This window comes from Ascaphus truei, chromosome 7 (assembly GCF_040206685.1).
Source record: "Ascaphus truei isolate aAscTru1 chromosome 7, aAscTru1.hap1, whole genome shotgun sequence".
Lineage (NCBI taxonomy): Eukaryota > Metazoa > Chordata > Amphibia > Anura > Ascaphidae > Ascaphus > Ascaphus truei.
In genome coordinates, this window is record NC_134489.1 from 76,206,892 (window position 1) to 76,234,137 (window position 27,246).

The following is a 27,246-nucleotide window of genomic DNA, read 5'->3' on the forward strand; positions in this document are numbered from 1 at the left end:
ATCCTGCTAGCTGAGAGGCGCGGCTACCGGCAACCCCTACGGAGGTAAGTCTCTAAGGAAGCAGGGGGTCCCTGGAGCCAAAATGAATGTGGTACAGCTCCGAAGAACCACTGCTTGTCATGGAAAATAATAAACAAAAATGGGGCAATAAACAGCCACAAGGATTGCTGCTTTAAATACTAGCTTCTTCTAATGTGAGGACGGTGATACATCTATTGGTAGCAGACGCATCGCAGCTGACAGCAGTGGTTTCGTGGTTATCATCAAATCATGAGCTGGTTACTCTATAGCCCAGATTGCTTTTGCACTAACTTTCCTGTAGGTGCTGTTTTCTGACCAGAGTGTTAGAATCTGGCTAGAAGCTGGTCAGTTACCCGGACTCCACATTTGGCAGCTAGACTTTGTCCATCTAGACTCCCTAGTGTCCCAACCAGGGCCACTGTGATTTTCTATACCCATTTTGGTATACTTGGGCTTACTCCCATAGTTAGCCTGGTGGCTGCATCTGTTCCTTTCATCTTTGCATTTTTTGGAGGTTAGGATAAAGGGAGAGCGAAGTACCTGTGGTCTCAAAGAGCTTAGGGAACGGGCCAGAAGAAGGCATTTATCCCCGAAACGTTGCCCCCCTCTATTTGCCTTTAATTTGCACCCCCTCCATTATTTGCCTTCCACCACCCCCCTCCCTTTGTTTTCCCTCCCCTCATTACCCCTGTCCCTTATAACCCCCTTTGTACCCTTTCCACATAGGTGTCATTTAGCACCTAGAGTAATTATTACCTCCTTCTTACAATTACTCCCACATCTTACATATGTATAGCCAAATGTGATGATATGTTTTCATATTACATTTCCATATTTTTTGCTTATCATCAGACTATTCTATCATTGAGTGCTGGGAACTACTTCTTTTGTTAGTATTACCTGGGAGGGTTGAGGGCCCTCCCCCCTGCTCCAGCTGCACCACTCACTCACACTATTATCTTTTATCTGTCTCATTGAGTGCTGTCTACGCCTTATATCCATTTGCTCTATTAGAACATGCATATGTAAAGAGAAAACATGCACACTTGTGTAGTATGAAAATACTACATTATATTGGTTAGGGAACAGCCTATGGGAGACACGAGACTAATGCTGTTCCAACATGGTATGTGAGAAAGCAAGAGGTAAAAAACCACAACAAAAAAAACTTTTATTAAATATAATAAAAGAACAATAAGTAAACTAATAGACATAAATAAAACAAACATAAAATGTGTGTATATCGATATATTAATCAATAAGGATTGATACTAAGTTATACCGCTGCATACTCAGCTGATGCACAGTTAATTTTAGCATTTGTTTTTAATGCTCCTTATCGCTTATGAAGTTCAGCACTAAAATAATATTTTATATAGAAAATCGCACTCATTTCAAACACTACCTCCTGCTATTAATAACTGGCAGTACGGTAAATTAAGGTTGGACAGGTTCAAAATCTGACTTCCACAAAACGTTGAAGTTTGTCCAGGTGTCCGAGTCGGACTTTGGGATGAGTTTTCGAATCTGATCCAAATACCGGCCAGACACACGAAAGACCTCATCCTCAGATTTTTTTATAAAGGAGGCAATGTTTTTTTTTCGATTTGCAAATGAAAAACTTGCAAAGTTCCGCACAAACGTTTACATTTCTAAAAAGTTTTCCCAAGATTGGGAGCAGAAACCCTGCTCATTGAGAGATTTTCCCATCGTTTTTTTTTTTTTTTTTTTTACAAAACCCAAACCGTTAAAGTTAAACCAAAATAAGAAGAATACATAATATTACATTAACTCAACTCCAGTGTTCAACTCCAGTCCTCAAGCCCCCCCAACAGGCCAGGTTTTCAAGATATCCCAACTTCAGCATAGGGGGCTTAATCAGACGCTCAGTCGATGGAGTCTCTGATTAAGCCACCTGTGCTGAAGCTTGGATATCTTTAAAACCTGACCTGTTGGGGGGCTTGAGGACGAGTTGAGAACCCCTGCATTAACTGATACTTGAACGGCAAATAGATGCATAACAGAGAAAAAACCACATAGTCCATTACATGATTTAGCTGGAAAATTGTATTGATACTTAGACCTTTCTTGATATATTAAAGGTGCAAAGGTATTATTAGCCTACATGGAAACATTCATATAAAAGTGTAGCCTGCCATTGGGATTAGTTATAGTGGAATACTTAATCTTAATCTCTTACCTGTGGTGAGTAAATGCTGAGATTCTGAAATGGGTTCAACGCTATTAAAATATCTCCAACATAGGTGTAAATTTGTAAGTCAGCATAACGTGACTGTAACTGATATATAATGGTGTCCTAAAATGAGGGGAAAAATAAATGAGCAAACCCATCAACAAACCATTGGTTATAGCACAATCATTAAATATCAATGTTAATATTTATTTCATTTCCTACAGTGGTTTCTCAAGACATTTCAAAATCACTGACCCATTCAATGCTATGTCCTTTCTTCAGTCTATACCCGTTTGAGATTTTATTTTCATTGCCCATCATTCAATATCCCATTCACGTCGGATGCTGTAGCACGGTTTAGTTACATGGGCCTAAATGTGAAAGCAGTGGTGATTTTTTTACATGCTAAAGTTTAGCTGAAAATGATCGATGACCGGGAGAAGTCCAGGTGTGAGATATGTATACCTACTCCCATGCATCAGGTGGAGTCCAGCTTCCTTTGTGCACTTCTCCAAGCCAAAATGATTTTTACATTTTTTTTTAAAAAAACACCAACCAATAAAAGCCACACAGAAAGAATCCCGTTGGTGGATGTTGATGCCATATACTGTATAGTGAAAGATTAGAGTAGTGGTGTACCTGCCCAGTTCATCTTTGTCAGCAATTGAAAACAACCTTCTGCCTTCAATTCCCTATTTAACTGCATTCAGATATTTAACTGCATTCAGATATAACAATGTCCCAAAAAAGACTTTAGAAAGTGCTTTATGGTGAAGTAAAAAAAAAAAATCATCAAACTCAACCGTTGCAGATGGTTGTGAGCGTGAGGTCCTCTGTCCGCAGTTCACGTGGATTAGTAACGAAATTGTGCTAGTTCATAGGCAGGTAGGTATAGGTGTATTGGCTGGAGGCTGTGTGTCCTGCTAGGCTGCTTGCTTCTCTGCAGACCTGCTGCTCGGCGGATTAGATCTCTCCTCTCCGATCGCACACGCCGTCCAGCCTTGTGAGATGACATTACAGATTGGTAGCCTTGTAAAGCTTCAGGTACTCCCATTAACACCTTTGTTAACCCTACGCGTTTCACAATGACGTTTCACAATGAAGCGTCACTTCCTCAGGGCTTTGGCTCAGCAGCCTAGCTGGAATCACAGCCTCTGGTCAACACACCAATACTTACCTGCTCATGAACTAAAACTATCTATCTCGTTACTTATCCATGTGAACTGCGGACCATAGACTTCACAGTTACAACCATCTGCAACAGTTGGGTTTGACAAAAAAAAATACTTCACCATAGAGCACCAACTAAAGTATTTTTTGGGACATTATATAATACTACATTTTTTTTAAAGGTAATTCAGTGTGAATAAAAGGTAATCAAATGCTGCATATATAAAAACCAAAATATATATATTTTGTTTCTTTAAGTGCTGCTTGGACTGCCTCTTTAAGGAAACCAATACAACATAACTAGCTAAAAATTACAATGCAAACAGGACAGATGCTTAAAAAAAAAACTACAATAACATGTCACCATAGACTAAGTGTTTTATATCTATTTCTAATGTAACAATACAATGAGAAATCCTCAACATCCAAAAATCTAAACTGCTAGTATCTGAGATTATTGCCAAGTACACAGAAATCTGAGCATTACCTCATCCAAAACTTCCAAGTTTACTAGGTCATCATCTAGGCAGCAATTTTCCTTAGGCTCTAGTACATAAGGACGCCTTGTGTGCATCCGCTCATACCTGCAATGGAAACGCATACACAAATCACATGTAACCGTGCTATTTATTATATAAAGAAACAATATCTTGTTACTACATGCCTTGGAATAATTACACTTAACATGTTATCCCCAATGATATATTCCCATAAAACCAGCTTGTTTTCATTATCTGATCTAGCCGGTTGCAGCTAGAATAGTGTCCTTTATTTTTACCATTCATGTGCAATGTGGAGTCATTGATCGTACCTCACAAATGCACCTTCTGCAGATAAATGGGATCCACTTACAGCAAAATGCAGGTATCGGGTCTCATTTTGCTTGATAAACAATGTACCAATTATCCCAGCAAAAGCAGTCATAAAGCAGTTCTTCTATCTGGTTACCTTTCTCTTTGACATAAGGCCTCTTCTGGTGAGCAGTCTTTTTGACACATGGCTTCCCTTATACATACAGTTGTGTTTGTGCTAACCTAGCTTCTGTTCACAGATTTAATCTGGGACTGTATGTTACAGAATTAGAAGCAAAGGCATTTTAGCTCCTAACTCTTTCTAATCTGATTACACCAAAATCTTGAAACAATTCAACAATTCAATTAAAACGGGTTAATAACAAAATTAAATGCGGAGATTGTTGATACACCTTTTCTTAGGCAGATGTGCCCTTTTTTATCCTGCAGATATTTTTGTCTTAAATTATGAAATGTAAAAGGAACAGCACCCACAGATAAACTATTCAGCAACCTCCTGCTGTGGAACATTTAGCACTGATCCTCAATGAAGGCTTCCGACAGATACTTTGTACATGCTGCAGTCACATGATCAAATACTACTTATCCTATGACAAATTCTATAGTATTGAGAACATAAGTTAATAATGATATAATGATGAGGTATTAATGAGATTTGCTGTTTCATGTTAGAATCTGCATATTTATGACATATTTAAAGCTGTCCTGTATATTCTACAATTGTTATTGTGACATTCATGCCCCGTTGTATTAACCCATTGGATGCCGCATGATGTTCAGTAGCCACCACGGCATGGGGTCTGGCACTCCAGGGGTCTGTAACAGGGACTTATCCCTATTTAAATAAAAGCCTCTAGTAGTCTGAGAAATCCAACAGATAGCCGGTTAATTGCAGCTAGTCAATTAGCCAGCTCCACCTGGGTAATCATCCAAGGGTAAAAACCTCCTCCTGGGAACAGACCCAGAGACTCCTTAGCACAGTCACAACTATACTGACAGAGGAGAGAGTCTTGAGCACACAGGAGGGCTGTGTGCTGACAGAAAGACGCTAGGGGACCAGACTTCTCTTCCAGGGTGCAGCCAACTCAGGAACCTGCTAGAGGCTGGCCCCTCAACGGATGCCACTCCTGACCCAGCGACTGACCTGAAGGGCCACCTGCTTTGAGGTACCTCTTTAGACTTTGGGGGGGAAGGTTGGTAAGGGGATTTTCCCCCCAACCCTACAGATACGGACTGGGGAAGTTATTACTTACAAAGGGATAGGTGTTTGTTTTGTTTGTATATATGTATAGTGCCTTAAACTGCTATTTATAGTGACAGGCGGGCCAAAGCCATGTTTAATTTCCCCCAAATCGGTCTCCCTGAGTGTACCTCTGCACAAACAGTCCCATGATGAAGTAGCCATGTCAGGAGCTTGCCACTCATTTTCTAGGGGAGATCGCCTTCAGGAAGAGGATATGAATATGGAAGAGGAACTGAAGAGGACTCCACTTTCATTTGCCTCATCCCGTTATTGGGATGTGTCAGAGGGGCTGTGACACTCTGGTGCCACGGCCCCTCTGGCTCGTCAAGGGTTAAATAGGAGAATCACTTTTTTAGGGTTAGTTTACAACCTCTAATGCAATTACAGAACTACGGTTGTCTACTCTGATGGTCCAAACAAAGTTTTCTAGTATCAGAGATGCAAATCTAGACGGCACTCACTTCGCTGAAAAAAATCTCAATCAATTTGGGAGTCATCAGGAGACAGTCTTTTATGTTCCTTCTTGTAAAATGCTGACAGTATACGCACCACTGTACATAGAACTTTTGCAGACAAGAGACCCTGCCCTGTAGAGCTTACAATCTAATTTTTGGCAGGGAAATAAAGTGACTTGCCCAAGGTCACCCGGAGCTGACACTGGGATTTGAACCAGGCTCCCCTGTTTCAAACGGAGTGCCATTGTATTCAGAGTCAGTGTTTACATAAATATTCCACCTGAGGGAGATTCCCGAAACATTGTTCATTAGCAACCTGCAAATAAACTGTTTATTGTGCTAACATTTCTAGTGTAAGACTTTATTAGAATAGTCTGGCAACGAAGATATCCAGCTCCAAACTCAATGCCCTATGTTAGGTATATCAAATCAATGATGGAATCCTGGAATGCAAAGTTCCTCCGCATTTATGGCATTCCACAGAAATGTCTATTGCTCTGTTACAGTTAAATCTAAAAGATTCGACTTCTATTTAACATGACATATAGTAATCTTCTTTAATTCTGCTCATGTGTGCCATCTAGAAAATTGATTAAAGTGGCAAAACGTAAACTATTATATGGTTTAAAAAAAATATATAGTTCTGTAGTATTAGATAATAGTGACTTTTTTTTTCTTTTTTCCAGATTTAATTTTGAATGCCATTTTTAATGAGTTTTAATATACTGTGCATCCCTTGCTTTCTATAGCAGGTTTTAGCCCACATCCCCAGCAGTGTAAGATCTTTGTAACACTTTCCTGTTTGTGATAATGTGTTACCAATGTTTCCAACAGTTTGAGCTGTAAACTGTAATACTTGTCATTGTTACCTTAGTAATAAAAGCATTCATGGTGCCTGCTGAGTTACACTGACTGAAGGATTGATTGAAACAAAAAGGTGACCATTATGTCAGGCACACAAAAATAATTTTTACAGATGTATAACAGGAGCACCAAACGGATTGCCATCTTAGGTAAGAATGTAGATATACATTGTCACATATACAAATAAGAAACAAAAAAAAGGGGAATATACTGTAGTATTGCTGTTTAAATCATGATTCGAATAGTGTTGCAAGCCTAATGGTGTTTTTAAGAGAGACATAAAGGTGCAGATTTACTCTACAGCGTGAAGCTTTATTAAATCCACAGACCATTTATTTGAATCTAGGGTATCTATGTTGATTGAAAATTCAGTGCAGGATTAGTTTCCAGGCTCACTTTATTTTCAGAAGCGCCTACGTAAAGCAGCCATCCTTCCTTTATGAGATCTGTTCATGCCCTTTCCAGTACTTTTATTTTATTATTTATTTAGCCAGAAGGCTAAGTAAGTTTAACTCATGAGTTAAACTTATTTAGCCTTAGGCTGTGGGCATGGTCAGCGCTAAGCCGCTGAGCCGCGCTGAGGCAGCGGACTTACCCCCGGCACCCTTTATGAGGGCGGCTTTAGGAGGCGCTTCCGCACGCTTCCGCAGGCGTGCGGAGGTGGAGGAGACAGCTCAATTTAAGTTTTGGCGCTGAGGGGAGCGGAGGGCCGGTCACGTGAGTGGTTTGCCCACCAAGGGCGAACCAGCTCAGTGACGTCACTGGCCCGCCCCAGATACGCCCCCGGACGGCGCAAGCACTAAGGCCAAGGAAAGCACCCGCTTTCCCTCAGCTTTCGCGCGCCTCCGCACGGCTGCAGTCTCTATGGACTCAGCCTTATGGGTGGGCTTGCTGCTTTTATACTTGTTCTAGTCTTAACCCTCACTAAAATATTGATTAATTAACCATTAAGGGCAATAGCATAAGTTCCAATTGCTTACCAGATAAAAATTGCCTAGGGCTCAGGATTCGGCTTAGATGTCCCACATAATAGTCTTTTCGTGGTTGCTCTTAATGGAAGAAGAGAAGTGTAGTGTAGGTGTGGGGACATGATTTTGTGAAAGAAAAGAGACACTGATCTATATTTACTGACCAGAGCTTAGCATTTTATGGCCCATTCACTTAAATCAGCCATAAAGTGGATTATAGGTTATCACAGTTTAGTAAATGTGAAACGCTGTGTTCAATAGGGTGTGGTATTTCCAGGGGCTTCAGTATTGGGTGATATCTTTTTTTATTTGGACTAAGAATTTAGATCATATAATATAAATTGTTAGTCCAAATAAAAAAATACTGAAGTACTGTACTCATTTATTCTGCACACACCTGGGCTAACACAGCTATTTCTATTAAATTCATGAAGAAGGAATGCAGCTGAGCAGAACATGCGGCCAGAACACTGTGAGGTTATCAGTGACATCAGAATAGGAGGGCGTGGCTACATTGCTACTGCTGCCATTTGCCTAGAGTAGTCATCACTCATTGGTCAAAATTCTGTCTGCCTTTAGATAGCTAGGCAGCTGCAACAGCATTGTGAGGTCACTTACTGTAAGTCCATCAGGACATCATAATACACTGAATGTTGGTGAGCTATAAATGCTTAAGCCAGGAGGACTTATCATTCGGTGTGGAGTGGTTGCCACCAACATCAAAGATCATCTCTCCAAAAATTACAGAACAAGGCGCTGCGGATTGCGTCCAACGCTCCACTTCCTACAAGAATAGCAGACCTTCATAGGGAACTGGGTATCGAGATGTTAGATGAACATCTAAAGAAGCTCAACAAGAAATTCTACAAGGAACTGGACCAGAACTCAAACCCGCTGATCAAGAAGCTTGCTGCGATCTCTGCAAACCCATTTGACCGCTACCCACGACCCATCACAGCGCTGAACCTGTGAAACCAACTCAACTGTGGCAAGTAACACAGATCAAGAAGCTTCCTAAAGAGTGCGACAATACACTCAACAAGAGAACTTGGAGTAATGAGGCTCAAGCCTCGGTATCCAATATCACCACTGACAGATTTAATCTGTCAGTCAGAACAGAACGGTCAGTACTTATCATTCGTAGTCAGCATGGAGTGAAGGAGGAGGAGAGTTTACTTGTAACAGCATCAATAACATCCTGGTGACTAATGGAGGCACAGGGAGATGTGAATGCCGTTTATCCTAACCAGGGCCAGTTAGCACAAGTGATGAGATGCCAGTCCACGTGTACTGTAAGTTGAATTTGAGATAGTTGTTGGATTGACAGAATATTCGCCTTAAAAACAACAATTTTCCCAACAAACGGGTTTGTTTTTGGATTCCAGACATCTTCCTTCACACATAGTTCAGCCCCCCTTCCTCCATCATACACCTCTCCTTCACACATCATACCCATTTAAAAACCCATGCACAGTCCAGCTCCCCTCCTCCCCCCCCCCCCACACACACACAAACAGTCACTCTCCTAATCCTCAGTGATTTTGTTTTTCTCCCTCTGCAGACAGGCAGGGAGCCAATCAGGATGCATCTCCGTCCGCATTTCTCTCTGAGATAGGGTATATGCCCTCCCTGTCAAGCCTGTAGATGCCCCCAAGGCTACAGCCCGAGGTCACGGCTGCACGCGCACCGGAGCATCTGGCGATGCGTGCACCCGTTTCAGCCGTGACCTGTGGTCTGCGGTTGTGCTTGGAGCAAGAGATCCAATGGGACGGGGGGAGGGGGTGCGGTCACGATGTCACGTGGCTGGTTCACCCTCATTGGCTGAACCATCGCTGTGAGGTGGCCAATGCCCGGCTGCCGTGCCAAAGACAAAAATCTTGTCTTTTAGCCAAGGCGATTGCACATCGTGCCTTGTGCGTGCGTGCACACACGGCGACTGGGGCCTGCCCCATAGAGGGCTGTACTCTGGTGTGTGGCACACACGGCAAAGAGCACGCAGCAGCAGCAGCCAGCCTAGCAGTTAGCAGTTAGCCTAGCCTAACTCGGGACCTGCGAGAGAGTGCTGGGTCGAAAACAGCTTGTTTGTCAGAAATCCGCCCTGAATGGTGTCACAGCCCCTAAAGAGAGTATGTGTGGATAAAACCGGACACTTGGTAACCCTACTCTGGTGCAGCAAACTCTAGAGAAAGCAGTATCTGATCCAAATGAGCCAGGTGTGTGAGGAGCAGCTGCCAGAACAGGCAGAAATTATAGAGAAGGCGCTCGCTGCAGAAGACGTTGGAAGGTGCTACAGAGATTAAATATTGTTACAAATAAAATAGTAATCCTTAAATATGTGTGGACCGCTTCCTATCAAAATACCATAATGGATCTTTGAAGTCCAATGCACTTTACTATGTCGTCCGCAGCCACCTCTGGGGTGGAGTCACAGCAGAACATATCAAACATATCATTCATTACTAGAAGAGATAAGCCCAAGATAAAAACAATGGGGTTCAATCAGTATATCAAACTTGTTTTATAGAGCTTTTAATTAACTTAATTGCTCACAAATTAAGAGGGTGCTTCAGTAATTGAATATCAATACGGGGGAAGAAAAGTCCCAAGAAACTATTTATAAAAACAGCACCATTCCTATAGAAAAAAAAATCCAGTTGGAAGAAGGATTTATTGCTTTGATCAATAAATTGCCATTTTTTCCCCCACCAATTTTGCCCCAGTTTTACAGCCAGAAGACTTTGATAAATAGACGTACTGCCTTATACAGTACCATTATCACTACTACTATTAAAAATAATGCCTCAAGTTTCCAGTCTGTGGGGTGAGTAGCTGGGTTAGGGATGGGTATCTGGGCTACTCTCCTCCCCGTTATGATGTCATCTTTCTCCAGGACTAAAGCTGGGGCGATGAAACTGGTGCAACACAAATTTCCAGGGGGGGGGGAAGAGGAGGGGTGTAGGTAGCTGTGGAAAGAAGGGAGGGGGAAGGGGACAGAGAAGGTAGGGAAGGGGGGGAGAGAGAAAGGGGGAAGGTATGGGGAGAGGGGGAGGGGAGGGGAGGAGAGGGACAGGGAGAGTGGAAAGAGAATGTGAGAGGTGTAAGTTACAGCATAAATGTTACAGAATGTGTTTTTTTTTTCCAGTGATTCTATTGCCGTGGTTCAGGAGCCCTTAGGGGTTCGCAAAGGGGTCTCCAAGGGGTTTGCCAAAATAAATATGTAATGGTGGCTCCAAGCAGTATATTGCATTCCTGAACCAGTGTGAGAAACCCCGACCCCCGGTCCATAACTACTTACCACCCCCTCAAAGTTCAAACATTACCACCCTCTCCAAGTCCATCACTGCTCCTCAAGGCCCTTATTGCCTTCTTCTCCCTCAGGGACCCACAGTGTGCCAAAAGGAGGGGGATTAACTTGAGTCCAGGCTCAAAGTTCACCTTTCCTGTCTTGCCTTCAAATACGTTCTGGGCAAGCTACCCATCTATCTGAACAAGCTCCTCACCGCTACCACTTGCAGCACTTATCACCTGAGATCAGACTCCAAAAGACTGTTCATGGTCCCAATGCTCAACAAAGTATCCGGCCGCTCCTCCTCTTACCATGCACCCCAAAACTGGAACAACCTACCGGAGACTTTCACATCCACCACCAGTTTAAGTTCTTTCAAATCTAAGGCTGTCTCACATTTTAATCTGGTCTGTAACTGTTTTATACGCCCATAATATATATTTTCTTTAACTGTGCATGCAATGTATGGTATATATTGTATACCCTGTTCATTTATGTAACTGTATTTGTAACCATGTATTATTTGTCTTAACTCTGTGCCCAGGACATGCTCGAAAACGAGAGGTAACTCTCAATGTATTACTTCCTGGTAAAATAGTTTATAAATAAATAAATAATAACTAATCTATGTATGTATATACCTATTTGTATAGCGCCATCCATGTGCAAATGTAATAAAATACTTTGAGACATACTGTAATGGAAATAAGTGCTTGAAACATAAAAGTAAATAAATATTAGGAAAAGGAATCCCTGCCCCAAAGAGTTTATAATCTAAGTAATTATAAGTAGAGATGAGATAACTATTCCTCCATGCAGCATGTGCATACATAATGTGAGTGCAGCTTGGAAGGCCTCCTGTGAGTTCATCTTTACTAGCATTAAAAGCAGTTTTCCAACTTCATTATAAACGGAATTGCTATTAATCGTAGCAATGTAACATTTATTTAAGTGCTCACATATTTGGGAAGTCTCATTATTACCCTATTCATCTCATCTGTGGCAATTTTTTAAATAAATGTACTCTTTCCCTACTTTTTGTCCTAGAACCCTCTGTTACAGAAACAAGCTTTGGGCAACAATTACATCTAATTTATTTTTAATTTATACATTTCTCTATAAACCTTTATAATTAGACCATTAAACAAAAATGCAAACATAACTAACGCATAAAATCTTCCATGTGTACAGTTTATTTTACTTAACGCACTCTGTAAAGTGTAGAATCATAAAGAGGCATTAGTATCATAGCATCACATTGCTTCAAATCCCCTGCAGTCTCCATCCGTTTTTATTACATCTAGATCAGCAGCACGATACATATTAAGGTTTGATGTGGATAAGTCTCAAACATTTTCCAGTGGTTTAAACCTCCGTAGAAAAGTTCAGATACAGATTAGCAGTATAGTGGTCTCACAGCTAAAGAATCATTATACAATCTCAGGAAGTCTCTATTAAACACATATAAAATACAATATTCTGAGCTGCTGGTGTGTGCCAAGCTTGATGATATTATTGCCTGTTTAAATGGGAAACGCAATGCACAGACACATTTTCGTACGCATGATACTTCATGCAAAGGGGCACAACACACAGTGGGTGCAGATCCACAAAACGATTTAATTGGGAGGAATGATCCGATAACGATATTCACAATACAATCATAAACATTCTCAAATAGAAGGTTTTTTTCTTGCTCTACTTAAAGAAGCAATACGGGTTTCACTTTTTAAATTCTTTTTATTACAGGATTGAGCAGGGGGTCTCGGGAGCTGAACTGTGTTAATTTCAGCTCCGGAGACCCATTGCCTCCAGAGATACTTATCTCTGTAGGGATGCCGGTAACTCTGTAGTCAGATAAACTTTGTGCTTAACATAATGGTGGCATTTAAACGTCTATGCGGGCCATTAAGGAGCGTTGACGGCATCCGTTGCGGCTTCCTGTCAGCCCGCGAGACATTTAAACTGAAAAGAGATACCCAGCAGTGGATTTCCAAATTTGCCGCCCGTGGGAACTTCCCTGTGTCTGCCGCCTCCTTTCTGCCGCCCTCCTGCTCCTTTGGAATCCCGGCATCAAATGATACCGTGACGCCACCAACGTGATGCCGTACGGCAGCGTGTTGCCATGGAAACGCGACGGCATGACGCCATTTGACATCGCGACGTCCTGTTGCCATGGCATCGAGGCGCCGTGTGACGTCACAGTGGGGACGTCCGCAGGGTCATTTGACGCCGGCATCCCAAAGGAGCAGCAGGGCGGTAGAAAGGAGGGTGGTAGGCACAGGCAAGTACCTTCCCAATAGGTCCGAGAGGCCCAACAGCGCGACAAAATTATACGGGGTGGTAAATTTTTGCCGCCCCAAAATTCGTACCTAATGGGAACTCTGACACTGGGGACACCGGAACCCCCTATGCTGCAGAGTTAAGTATCTCTGGAAGCAGGGGGTCCCCGAAGCTGAAATGAACACAGTTCCACTCCAGAGACACCCTGCTTCAATCCTGTAATAAAAAATATATATGTGTTTTTTTTTTATTGATACCCGTATTGCTGCTTTAAATACCAGCATGTCATTTCGCTTGTGCCTTGCAGTGTCGGGCACTTGTAACATTTATTGCTATGTAAACCACTTGTATTGTGGGTATTTTTTTTATTTTTTTATTGTTGTGTATTCAACATGGTTATGTATTGTGCATGTGATTGAGAATACAATGTAACCCTTCGGTAATGTTTCAAAATGTATAAAACAAGAAAATAAGAAAAAGTTGATTTAAAAATAAAGAGATACAATATTCTGACGAAACTACAACTTCTTGTGCCAGGATTCCAGAAACATTGACTGGATTTTTGTTCGCAAAATTTTTTTTAAATAATTTTAAGCCAGGACAACCCAAAGTTTCTAAATATTTGAAACTAAAATATATTTAAAAGTGCCCACAAGAAAATGGCAAACTTTAAAATAAATAAAGCTGTAGTAATACTGTAGAATGAGTCAGAAGAGAACAGAAAAGTTTAGGCATGTGTGTCAAGCAACAAGTTTCTACAATAATTGATCGGTGTGTGCGTGCGTGTTAGCTATTGGGGAGGTGGGTTATGTGTATTGGGGGGTTTATATAGAAAAAGGATGGAGGCACAAGTATTACTGCAATAATTGCTAGGTTTTACTACATAGTAATTGGCAGCACTACAGTAACGTTTCAGGGACACAGCCCCTTCCTCAGACAAAAGCCGCCTGTGTATTGGGGGATTGTTATGTGTATTAGAGGAGTTGTGTATTGGGGGGTTAATATGTGTATTGTGGAGATGGGGTGATTATTATGTGTATTGGGGGGCTTAGTGTATTGGAGGGGATTGAGTGTGGGGGAGAAGGGTGGTGGGGTGTGGGAGAGAGAGGTGGGGTTTGGGAGAAAAAAGATGTGGGGATGGTTAGACTGCATTTGCTGATTGATTTTTTTCATGCTCGCTGACCGAGGTGCCCCTTTAAGCATATTGGACTAAGATCCCCTAATATGATGACATCATAGGTCTTGGACCTGCACGTGTCTCCTCTCTGCCTTTTCCCAGTCTCCAGCAAGTTCATCCTGTGTGTTTCGCCAACAGCTTCTTCAGGGGTGAAAGAAGCTATTGGCGAAATGCGTAGGATGAACTTGCTGGAGACTGGGAGATGGAGACATGCATAGGTCCGGAACTTGAGTGAAGTCATGCAACGGCAGAAGCCTGGTCCAAAATGATGAAAGGGGCGTTTCAGAAAAAATCAACCGGCTGATCCAGTCTAACCACAAGTTCTAAAGATTGATTTATTATATGTGAGTGCAATACTTTTAGGTAAAGATATTAAAAAGATAAACACCATTTTCCTGTTTCCTTTTTCTGTGAGGTGCTCCCTTCGGTGGATTAAGGTTAAGACTTCCTGGAGTAGATTCACAACAAATATATTACAGATGTCTAAAAACCAAACCAAGTTGCGAATGTGTGAGTGCATTACCAACATCTAAATGTCACCCTGTTGTTAAAAACATACTACATACACTGTTTCCTTTTTCTCCTTTTGGCGCCCGAGGTCCTATTGATTTTTAAAATATATTGAAGCATAACTTACAGAAGGCAGTCACATTACATAAAATAGGGCTTACGCATCACAATGATACTAGGAGAGTCAATTTATATAGTGTAAGTTAACAGTTACAAATTAACCACAAACGAAGGGACAAATTCATCAAGTGCAAGTAAAAGTTAGTACTCCCGTTCCAGCGTTAACTCCTATTCAAGTCAAAAGGAGTTAACGCTGGATTGGGTGAGCTAAACAGTACTGGCGCTTGATGAAATTGCCCCTAAATGTGTAATTTTATCTATACTGTTTTATAACATGTTTTGCATGGAATTCTTTTAAAAAAAACATGTTAGTGCTTAACTTATGTGGGATTGTTAAAATACACATTTATGTTCTAATCTCTATTTTGTGATGGTTCATTACTATACTTTTTCTTATTGATTTTTTTTTATTATTATTACTGATATACTTGTTTTGCTACTGGTTAGTCTGCCTTCAATCTCTTTTTTTGAACAATCAATTGCTTCAATTTCTACATAGTGGAACATACACAAAAACATGCCAGGGTGAAATGTAGGCTTGTTCTTCTGTCTGTTCCTTGCTTTGTATTGAATTTCCTTTCATGAGTAAAACCTACAGGCTTATTTTCAAACGTTGTTTAAAGTGTTCTAGACATATCCCCAGTCTTCTGTAATGTTAGTTAAAATCTAAAAGGCTACAAAAATGTATCTGAAGTTATTATTTCCCTTCAGTGACATCTGATCCTGTGATGTCATTGATGGAAAACGACTCTGTACTCTGTACATTGATTATCAATACATTCAATGTCTGGCTCAGTTTTATAGCATTTTAAAACCGCGTCGTCTCCATGTTCTGACCGGTCTGGGACATTTGATCGCTGCCGTTTCCCCGTGACCAAATAACCGCCGGCGCTTCACCGTGACTCACCCCGCCACAGGGATCTGTCGCCGCCAGCAGCTTCGCTGCCTGAACCCCCTACCCTAAGCCCTTACCCTAAAGCCCCCTACCCTCACCAGTAAAAACCCTTAAAATAACCCCTACCCATAGCACTAAAGCCACTTAAATTTACCTGCTGCCCAAACAGCTAAAACCCCTTCAATTAACCCCTTACCCTAACCACTAAAACCCCTTCAAATAACCCTACCCTAACCGCTAAAATCCTTCAATTAACCCCCTACCCTAACCGCTAAAACCCCTTCAATTAACCTCTAAAACTTCTTCAATTAACCCCTACCCTAACCGCTAAAACCCCTTCAATTAACCCCTAAAACCCCTTCAATTAACCCCCTACCCTAACCGCTAAAACCCCTTCACTAAACCCCTAAAACCCCTTCAATTAACCCCTACCCTAACCGCTAAAACCCCTTCAATTACCTCCTACCCTAACCAGTATAAAACATACACCTTGGAAGCGGCCAGCGGCAGGGATCCCAGCGGTGCGATAGGCTGCGGCGGAGGGTCCGTCTGCGGCCAAACGCCGGCACTCATTTGGTCACGGCAAAACGACCACAACCAAATGTCCCATTTCAGTTCCGAGTGTCCTTTCACACTATTACTATTTGTATTACCAGATAATTCATCTTGTTTCCCTGCCATGCTTCTCACCATGTCTCCTATTACTCCCGTCTTTCCTTCAGTGACCGCAAAGGGCCATAGATCCTTGACTTAAAAAAAGGCGAAAAAAAGCGACTTTTGGATCGTTTCAAATCGATAATACATATAATACGAGTAAACTTCTAAAGACTAAATCAAATTGGAGTAGAAAAGCAGGAATAGATAAGACACAGAAGCAGACAGGGAAAAAAAACTTACGTTAAATGCATGCTTGCTAATGCAAGAAGCCTGACAGATAAACTGGGGGAGCTTGAATTAATAGCCACAAAGGAGCAGTATGATATTATAGGCATTACTGACACATGGTTGGATTAAACTAATTACTGGGCAGTTCATTTATAGGGTTATTCCCTTTTTCGCAAATAGAATAGGTGGTGGTGTATGTTTATATGTTAAACCAGATTTAAAACCTATTATAAGGGAAGATGTTTATGAAGGGAATGATAAAAATGTAGAGACCTTGTGAACAGGAATTAGGAGTGGAAGTAAAAGTACAAAGAAAATGTTTGTACGGATATGCTATAAACCACCAAATTTCTGTGAGAATGAGGAAGCCAATATACTTTTGCAAATGGAGGACTCAAAACAAGGTCATGTTTGCATAATGCGCTTCTGGGCATGCGTGATTCGCCGGAGGGCCGTGAATCCTTCCGAGCATGTACCGAGGCCAGCGGCCATTTCTGCATCATGACATCACTTCCGTCATGTGTTTTTGTGAGAACGAACGACATTTTCCCCATCAAAACCCTGTAGGTGCCGGAAAAGAAGTTTCACTTACAAAATTCTTCGCCTCTGTATTTACTAGGGAGGAATCAATTGCAAAAATAGTGCCACAGGAGGAAGCCACGACCTTTATATTAATAAACAATTGGTTAACTGAGGAAGAAGTTCATAGGTGGCTTGATAAAATTAAAGTAAATAAGGCACCTGGCCTTATAGGGTTTAGTACAGGTTAATATTCAGGAATACCTAATGGATAAAAGTAGTAGTAATAGTCAGCATGGATTTATGAAGGATAGGTCATGCCAAACTAACCTTATTAATTTTTAAGGAGGTAAGTAGGAATTTAGACCAGGGTAATTCAGTTGATGTGGTCTACTTAGATTTTGCAAAGGCTTTTCATACGGTTCCACTCAAAGGTTATTGGATGTAAAAATATTTGCACCTGAATTGAAAACTGGTTGAAGGATAGACAACAGAGGGTTGTCATAAATGGAACCTTTTCAGGTTGGGCTAAACTTTTGAGTGGAGTACCTTCTCTCCAGAAGGACGTGGATAGACTGGAAACTTGGGCAGGTAAATGGCAGATGAGGTTTAATACAGATAAATGTAAGGTTATGCATTTCAGAAACAAGAATAAACAGGCGACTCACAAATTAAATGGGGACAAATTTGATGACTCCTTGATGGAGAAGGATTTAGAAGTGCTTGTAGACAGCAGGCTTAGCAATAGTGCCCAAAGTCATGCACTAGCTGCAAAAGCAGATAAGATCTTATCTTCCAGTAAATGGGGAATAGTTACATAGTTACATACATAGTTACATAGTAGATGAAGTTGAAAAAAGACGTAGGTCCATCAAGTTCAACCTATGCTAAATTTAGACAACAGATACTTTATCCTATATCTATACTTACTTATTGATCCAGAGGAAGGCAAATAAAAAACCCCATTAAGGGGAAAAATTAATTCCTTCCTGACTCCAAGAATTGGCAATCGGATTAATCCCTGGATCAACATCCTTCCCATGTATACTTATTTGGTATATCCCTGAATACCTTTCCCATCTAAAAAGATGTCCAACCTTTTTTTGAACAAATCTATTGTATCTGCTATCACAGTCTCCAAGGGTAATGAATTCCACATTTTAACTGCCCTAACTGTAAAGAACCCTTTCCTTTGTTGCTGGTGAAATTTCCTTTCCCCCAACCTTAAGGGATGGCCCCGAGTACTTTGTCCTGCCCGTGGGATGAATAGTTCCTTTGAAAGCTCGTTGTATTGTACCTGAATATATTTGTATATAGTTATCATATCCCTTCTTAGACGCCTCTTTTCTAATGTAAATAAATCTAATTTAGCTAGCCTCTCCTCATAAGTTAGAATGTCCATCCCCTTTATTAATTTGGTGGCTCTTCTCTGCACTCTCTCTAGTTCCATAATGTCTTTTCTTAGGATTTGTGCCCAAAATTGTACTCCATATTCAAGGTGTGGTCTTACTAATGCGTTGTAAAGGGGCATAATTATGTTTACTTCCCTTCCATCCATTGCCCGTTTGATGCAAGATAAGATCTTGTTTGCCTTTGCAGCTACTGCATGACATTGGGCACTATTGCTAAGCCTGCTGTCTACAAGCACTCCTAAATCCTTCTCCATCAAGGATTCCCCCAATATATCTCCATTTAATTTGTAAGTAGGCTTTTTATTCTTGCATCCCAAATGCATAACTTATCTGTATTAAACCACATCTGCCATTTACCTGCCCACGTTTCCAGTCTCTCCAAGTCCTTCTGAAGAGAAATTACATCCTGCTCTGATTCTATTACCTTACACAATTTAGTATCATCAGCAAAGATGGAGACTTTGCTCTCGATCCCAACCTCAAGGTCATTAATAAACAAGTTAAAAAGCAGGGGTCCCAGTACCGATCCCTGAGGTACTCCACTCACGACTTTAGCCCAACCTGAAAAAGTTCCATTTATGACAACCCTCTGTTGTCTGTCCTTTAACCAGTTTTCTATCCAGGTGCATATATTATTACTGAGTCCAATTTTCTTTATTTTGTACACCAACCTCTTGTGTGAAACCGTATCAAAAGCCTTTGCAAAATCTAAGTAGACCACATCCACTGCATTACCCTGGTCTAAATTCCTACTTACCTCCTCAAAGAAACAAATAAGGTTAGTTTGGCAAGATCTATCCTTCATAAATCCATGCTGACTATTACTAATAATTTTGTTTTCCATTAGGTATTCCTGAATATTATCCCGTATTAAACCTTCAAGTAGTTTCCCTACTATTGAAGTAAGGCTTACAGGTCTGTAATTTCCCGGTTGTGATCTAGCTCCCTTTTTAAATATAGGCACCACATCTGCTTTACGCCAATCTTGTGGTACGGAGCCTGTGGAAATGAAGTCCTTGAATATTAAATATAATGGTTTTGCTATTACTGAGCTTAACTCCTTGAGAACTCTTGGATGTATGACATCGGGGCCAGGTGCCTTATTTACTTTCATTTTTTCAAGTCGCTTATGAACTTCTTCCTCAGTTAACCAATTGTTCATTAATATGGAGGTTGTGGCACTACCATTGAACTTGATTCTTCCCTGGTAAACACAGAGGCAAAGAATTTGTTTAATATCTCAGCTTTTCCCTTATCTCCAATAATCTGCCTACCCATCTCACACTGAAAGGGTCCTATATTTTCTTTTCTCATTTTTTTGTTATTAAGATACTTAAAGAACTTTTTATGGTTGACCTTACTTTCTATTGCAATCCTTTTTTCATTATCCATTTTTGCTAATTTGATTGCCCTTTTGCAATTTTTGTTACATTCCTTATAATTCTGATACGATGTCTCTGTCCCTTCTGACATACAGAATCTAAACGCCTTCCTCTTCTTGTCCATTTCCTCCCCTACCTCTTTATTTAGCCACATTGGTTTTGACTTATTTCGTTTATACTTATTACCCAAATAGATGGAAGGGACGTAAGAATAATTATGCCCTCTATAAAGCATTAGTAAGACCATACCTTGAATATGGAGTACAGTTTTGACCACAACTCCATAAAAAGACACTATGGAACTAGAAAAAGTTCAGAGAAGAGCCACTAAATTAATAAAGTGGATGAGAAATGTCACATATGCAGAGAGGCTAGCTAATTTGTTCACATTAGAAAAGAGGCGTGTAAGAGGGGATATGATAACAGTATACAAATGTATTTGTGAACAACACAAGAAGCTTTCAAAATAACTTTTCACCCCTAGGGCACTACAAATGACTGGGGGTCACCCCTTAAGGTCGGAGAAAAAGAGATTTCACCAGCAACAATGGAAAGGGTTCTTTACAGTAATGGCAGTTAAAATGTGGAATTAATTACTCATGGTGACTGCAGATACAATAGACATCTTCAAAAAAAGGTTGGACATCTTTTTAGAAATGAAAGGTGTACAGGAATATACTAAATAAGTATACATGGGAAGGATGTTGATTCAGGGAGAATTCTGATTATTTGGAGCCAGGAAGGAATTACATTTTCCCCTTATGAGATATCATTGGATGATGTTTCACTGTAGTTTTTTTTTGTTGCTTTCTTCTGAATCAAAATACTGAAAATACAAATATAGGATAAGTATCTGTCATCTAAATTTGGCATAGGTTGAGCTTGGACATATGTCTTTTTTCAACCTTATCTACTATGTAACTATGTATTGAATGCCTGGCCAGCATGGTGCTTAAATCTATATCTGCCCAATGGGGAATTTGGTCCACACATTGCCCCTATATGCCTCTTCGGCTGAGTCCTAAGTCCATGAGTACATTTAATGTAGTCAATTCACAGGGAGATTATCACTACAAATACAATATTGTGGATAACTGTTAATGCTGTTTCAGAGTTGTGGTTATTGTAAGGAATCTTGTGACTGAAGATTTTGTATCAGTTTTTTTCCCAGGAGGCTATTTAATCCCGCTAATGTAGAAGGCCATATTCACATTTCACACTACAGAGCACTTATTCCCTTGGTAACACAGCCTCCACTGTACAGTAGCTACACTTTAAATCTCTCTGCCTTCCCCTTTACACTCATAAATCACCCACATGAATGCACTCGCACATTTTGTTCTCTTCAAGGATACACAAAAAAGATGCAATTTTGGTCCACTTTTAATTTTATATATATATATATATATATATATATATATATATATATATATATATATATATATATACACAGCAGAAAATAGCTGTGTTAGTCCAGTTGCGATAGTGCAGAATAAATGAGTTCTTCAGTATTAGGTGATACATTTTATATACACACTATAGTACAAATATATGACCTCTACATACATACAAGACAATGTACATATAAGAAATATAATAGCAGGTACAGGTTTGCCTTTTTATTGGAAGCATTGGAAGTAAATATTTAAGCATAATGGGATAAAGCACAAAAAGACAGCAAATGCACAATGTTTCTCAATTTGTATAAAGAAGTCTATACCTCACTCCAGTTCACTGGGGATAGTCTGCCATTTTGGCCTGCTGTGACAATGGATTAGCTAGTGAGCTGTTCAGCAGCTGGATAACACTTCCACTGCCTCAACTGTTGGACTGTGGTATACTGTCTGCCTACCATCACTAACATGCATTGAAGGTTAGTCAGTCACATAATGTGCAATGTAAGCCTGCTGGCAGCTGCAATTAGTTACCAGTTCATCATAACTCCTGTCCAGAGGTCTGATCTGCTGTTCCAGGCATTTGTTTGCCTACCCCTTTCTGGACCTCAGAATTGCCCTTGCTGACCCCAATCTGTTTCCAGAATTTGTCCATTTCTACTGGCAAACTTGAATGACTGTAAGCTAGTTACTGTGCCTGTCTTGTGTTTCTTTGTTTTTGCTACATGCCTCACTGGGGAACCATGTTCTGGATTGTGACCTATTGCTGCAGCCACAGACACATCCATGCTACCTTAATGCTGACCACGTCTTTGCATATGGAAGCATTTACAATATATGAGAAAACGTCATCTCAACATTTATTCTGTATGCATTGGATCTTGAAGATGTGATTGGCAATTTTTACATACAGAGTCGAGAAACATACTGGAGAGATTGGAGATCCTGGGACTGTCATAAAAGAGGAAAATCAACTTTATTGCTGAATGTGTGAGTATTTTGATGCAGTGCCCAGCTCTGCAATTGGAGTTTGCTGAAGTGAACAATAATTGTATTACTGGGCAAACAGGCCAATCTAAACACATTATGAGATCTGAGCAGACGAACGGAAAAATGCCTGGAAAGGATTTCGCCACTTTAGTCATCAGAACACACTCCGGTCACTTGAGCATACCTGCTATTATCATGGTTTCTATTGTCTAGTGCTTATTTAAATATCACAAGAGGCAGTGTGTGTCGAAAGCAATAAGTAAAACTTGCCCTCGCAATGATAACCTAAATATTATATTTGTAATACTGATCCAATTTAATGATAAAGGAGATCAGAATGAAAGTTACTGGCTTGCAATTGTAATGATAGCACATTGCTGGGAGAAAATAATACTCGTCACAATAATAAAGTGTAAGGTAATTGTTGGTAAGATTTATCAGAAGTCTAACCAGAGATTGCAGTTTCAAGAGAGTATCTGCCAAAGAATAAAACAAACCTTTTGCATTTCACAGCATGCGTCATGTTTTTTTTCTTATATCAGAAAACATAGCATTATGGCATATACATATATATATACAAAATGCTCTTGATTTGTTAACAAAAAGTTTAGCAAAAATGGCAATTTGAACAAACTTCTTTTCAGATGTAACAAAAAAGGAAAAAAAATAACTTTTCACATAGTCCTTTAATATATTTGCATATAAAAATAGCCTCTGCTAGCTGTCAATGAAGTTTGATTCAATAAGACTTAAAATGTAGAGAAAGATTTAAATATTCTCATTAAATGTTGAATCCAACATATCTTTACAGCAGCTTTATCTAAACCAAAAGGGATAGCAAACATCTAACCTCAGACCTATAGATGTTTCAAATCGGCAGGGCTCGACAAAGGCACTCGCCCGCTAGCCACGGTCGTGTGCATTTTGGTCGCTGTCATGTGCTTACCTGCGGCGAGTTACGGCAGGATCCGGAGATCTCTGTCTTCTCCCCATGAAATTGTACTCTTTCCCCTGCAGATCCTGAAAAAATGGCTGTGCCGCGTTGCCATGGCAATGGGACGTTGCCTGATGTTGTGACATCACGGAGTCCCGTTGCCATGACAACGTATGGCCATTTTTTTCCAGGACCTGCAGGGGAAAGAGTACTATTTGCAGGGGAAAAGACGGAGATCGCCGGACCCCGCAGCCGGACCCAGCCGCAGGTAAGAGTCATGAGGGGTGGTATGGGGGGGGGGGGTGAAGGTGGGATTTTTTGGGGGGCGGGCGGGTTTTTCCCTAGTTTGTCGAGCCCTACATATCGAAATCAATCAAGAAATAATAATTGAAGAAGGTACTTGGGGACCATAGAGAGCAACTGCATCTGACATCAGCAACTCGTGACATGGTTGCAAATCGCCCACGCAGAAGCTGAGAATGTGTCCAAGATGTGAGAGTCACATTGTTTGGCACTGCTGCAAGCACTTCATTCCCCAGATCATAGTATGAAAAGTGCAGATGTACAGGGACACAGAATCCTGGGAACATCTGCAACCACAGAGGATGGCTCCAAAATAGCACTGCCTGTGTAAAATGAAAATATATCTCTACAACCATTAAAAGGCTTGAACCAAAAAAGTAAACACTGGTAAACAAAGCAACTGGGCCAATAATCTTTCCACCAGTGTCTTGTGTTTCTACTCTTAAGACTGAAAGCTCCTTGGATTAGGGAACTCTAAACCTATTCTACCAGCAACCTGTGCATGGTAATGTTGTATATTACTGCTATGGGTTTTCACCTCCCTAATGTTCTGCACTGAGGAATATGAGTGTGCCATATACTTAACCAATAATAACCTTATCCATGCACCGTTTGTGCTTTTTTGGTCACATAATGATGTGCACCATGGGGTGTGTAAAAATACTGTACAATTTTCCTTTCTGTAAGAAAACTGTGTGCAAATAATACTGTTAGCACAGTAAAGGGAGGTGAGTGGCAAAATGCACAGATTGATGTATGTGGTTTTGACAAGTTTCATTTGGTCAAACAAATTACGGCAGAATGTGCTTTTCCATCGAATAAATGTTTCTGTTTCTTTCGGTCAAGCAAGATGTGTATCAAGGACGTGTTATCCCCTATGTTATTCCAGTATCCTTCTAGCAGGGAAAGGGTTAAGCATTACATTCTGCAACTTCCCCTTGTCATGGTATGTCTAAAGACAGACTACAGTATATTCTACAGTATATTCTATTTGATTTGTTTATATAGTGCCATTCATGTACATAGCACTTCACAGTAGTAATACACGTGACAATCATATAAATAACAAATAATACAAATAACACATAATGGGAAGAAGTGCTTTCAGACATAAAAGTGACATTTAGGAAAAGGAGTCCCTGACCCGAAGAGCTTACAATCGAATAGTTAAAAAAAAACTAAATATGTTAATCCGTGTACTTTTACATTATTGGACCTATACATTATTTAATAAAAAAAATAATAATGATTGAGATATATGGATGATTATCAGGAGTTGGCAATCTTTGATTTGATATGAGTTTGTGATATAATTGAAAGGGCTGAAATGCACTGATATTAATTACAAACCTACCTGGCGTCTCCCTCTTCTTAGAATGCAGAAACATATCCTTTTTCATTGGTATAGAACTGTTGCAAGACAAGGAAAGATTTGTAGTATTCTAGAATGATCTGTTTGTCAGCAATGGGGCCGAGAACACGACAAGCTGTTTTAACGATTTCTGCTCCAATAACCCGTTAAACCACAGGTTTAGCCGCCTTACAACATTCCAGACTGGTGTCTATTGGTTTCATCATCACTACAACGTATTTTTCATACTACAACACCCAGGGGTAAATTCTATATACTCTGAAGCTGCCTTCAACGGGGATTTTCGTTAAAAAACAGCAGGAACGATCACTTTGGGGTATATAGAATATGCCCCCAAGTGGCTTCTTATACTCTTGTAAAAGGTTAGGTTTGCTGCCACAGACCTTGTACAAGCTGCAATAGGTGTTTCTGAGGGGGTGAGGGATAAAGGGAATACGGGCAGTTAACCACAATGTTACACGAACTCCAGTATTTCCACGTTGCTTAAGCAAGCAATTCATGCTGTCTTTTTAACTATGATAATGCCGATCGGGTCACTATGGCAAAGAATCTTCCATTCAATTTAACACAGTGTATCAAGCTTCTAATACAAATGCTACCATACAAATTATTCACTTTATTGCACATATAGTACCTGTGTCAACTGTACTGTCTGCATTTATTACGTTTCATATATTTAGCCCATGTGTCTGACAAAACAAATGGCTGTACATTTATTGGGTTTCTTTGCTTGCACTAATGTCTTGATAAGAACTGTTTAAATGTGGCCAGAAAATAGATTAAACTTTTATTATTATTATTTATTATAATTCTGTATTTCTTATTTGAATGTAGAAAAGAGCAGCACATTTGCATAAACCCTGCTTTATTTTCTTATTTGAAAAGATAAAGCGGCCTGTAGTGCAATGTCATACAGTGCAAGCAAGTGTGCGTGAAAAAAAACAGGAATGCCATTAGTAAATTGCGCTTGACAAACACAAGCAAAATTTCCATTATGGGACTTCTGCTTCTAGTGCCCTTTTCTCTTATTTGATAAATAGGCCCATGCATGTCTGCTTCACTGCTTCAGTCAACTGCTGCATCTTGCTATATGATAATGAGGCCAAGCAGCAGTTTGAAGTAAAATATTTACTAGCACACTCCAGACTTTTCGCATGAGTATATTTTGCTTCCTACCCTGTCCTGCCTATGTTAGGGCAAACATGCTATGCACAGAGGTAGAAGTTCCATTGGGATCACTGGTTCAGCGAGATGACCCCACTGACATTTGCGCTGTACTGTATGGTCGAGGTAGTTACAGTTGCATCACTAAGGCCGCGTCCAAAATGTCGTGCCTCTATGAGGCAGGCCATAGAGCGCACGTGATGAGAAGCGCCGGCGCTAGCGATCCACGAGAAGACAAATAAATTGGTTTCTGTCGTGCAACAGCCAGGTCACGTGAGTGGTTCGCCCAATGAGGGCGAACCAGCTCTGTGACGTCACCTTCACACCTCTGACACGCCTCCCAGTCGCGTCTATCCCATGGACACAAATCGCTACAGCTCAGGCATGCGCGCTCACCATGGGCGTGGCCTAATAATACGAAGAGACAGATGTAAACTAAAGACAAAGTAGACACAATTTTAAGTCATATTTGTTCAGTTAGTACAAGGGAAAGCCAAATGTTGACCTCAAGACAAAGAGGATACTGCAGTATAAAGCTATCCAGCAGATTGCATACTATGTACAGTATAAAGCGTCCTCTATTGTAAGCAGAAGATATTATTGGAGTAATTCCTAACCAATGATTATAGTTTTTTTTACTCAAAGCCCTTCAAGCAATCCCATGCACCAATTGGCTCTTCCCTGCAGTTGTAGGAACCGCAGAGGCCTGACACCACCCCCAAGGTAAAAAAGTGTGTGAATTGTGTCAGTGGGGGAGATCGTATGTGTATGGGGAGGTGGGGGAGAAATGTGTGGGTATTGTGTGTATGGGGAGAATTGTGTGGGTATTGTGTGTATGGGGAGAATTGTGTGGGTATTGTGTGTATGGGGAGAATTGTGTGGGTGTTGTGTGT

The 27,246-nt window shown here is 40.6% G+C and overlaps 1 protein-coding gene across 8 annotated transcripts in view; it reads right to left on the reverse strand.

Annotated features, from left to right (window-relative positions):
* The window catches only part of MYO3B (myosin IIIB), a 410,453-nt gene that overhangs the window by 199,160 nt on the left and 184,047 nt on the right, over nt 1-27,246 (reverse strand). For all 8 annotated transcript variants that reach the window (XM_075609095.1, XM_075609097.1, XM_075609096.1 and 5 more), the window contains 2 exons: nt 3,873-3,969; nt 2,222-2,338 (listed from right to left, as the gene is read on the reverse strand). In XM_075609095.1, the coding sequence (XP_075465210.1) occupies nt 2,222-2,338; nt 3,873-3,969 (214 nt within the window). The remainder of the gene's footprint in view (nt 1-2,221; nt 2,339-3,872; nt 3,970-27,246) is intronic.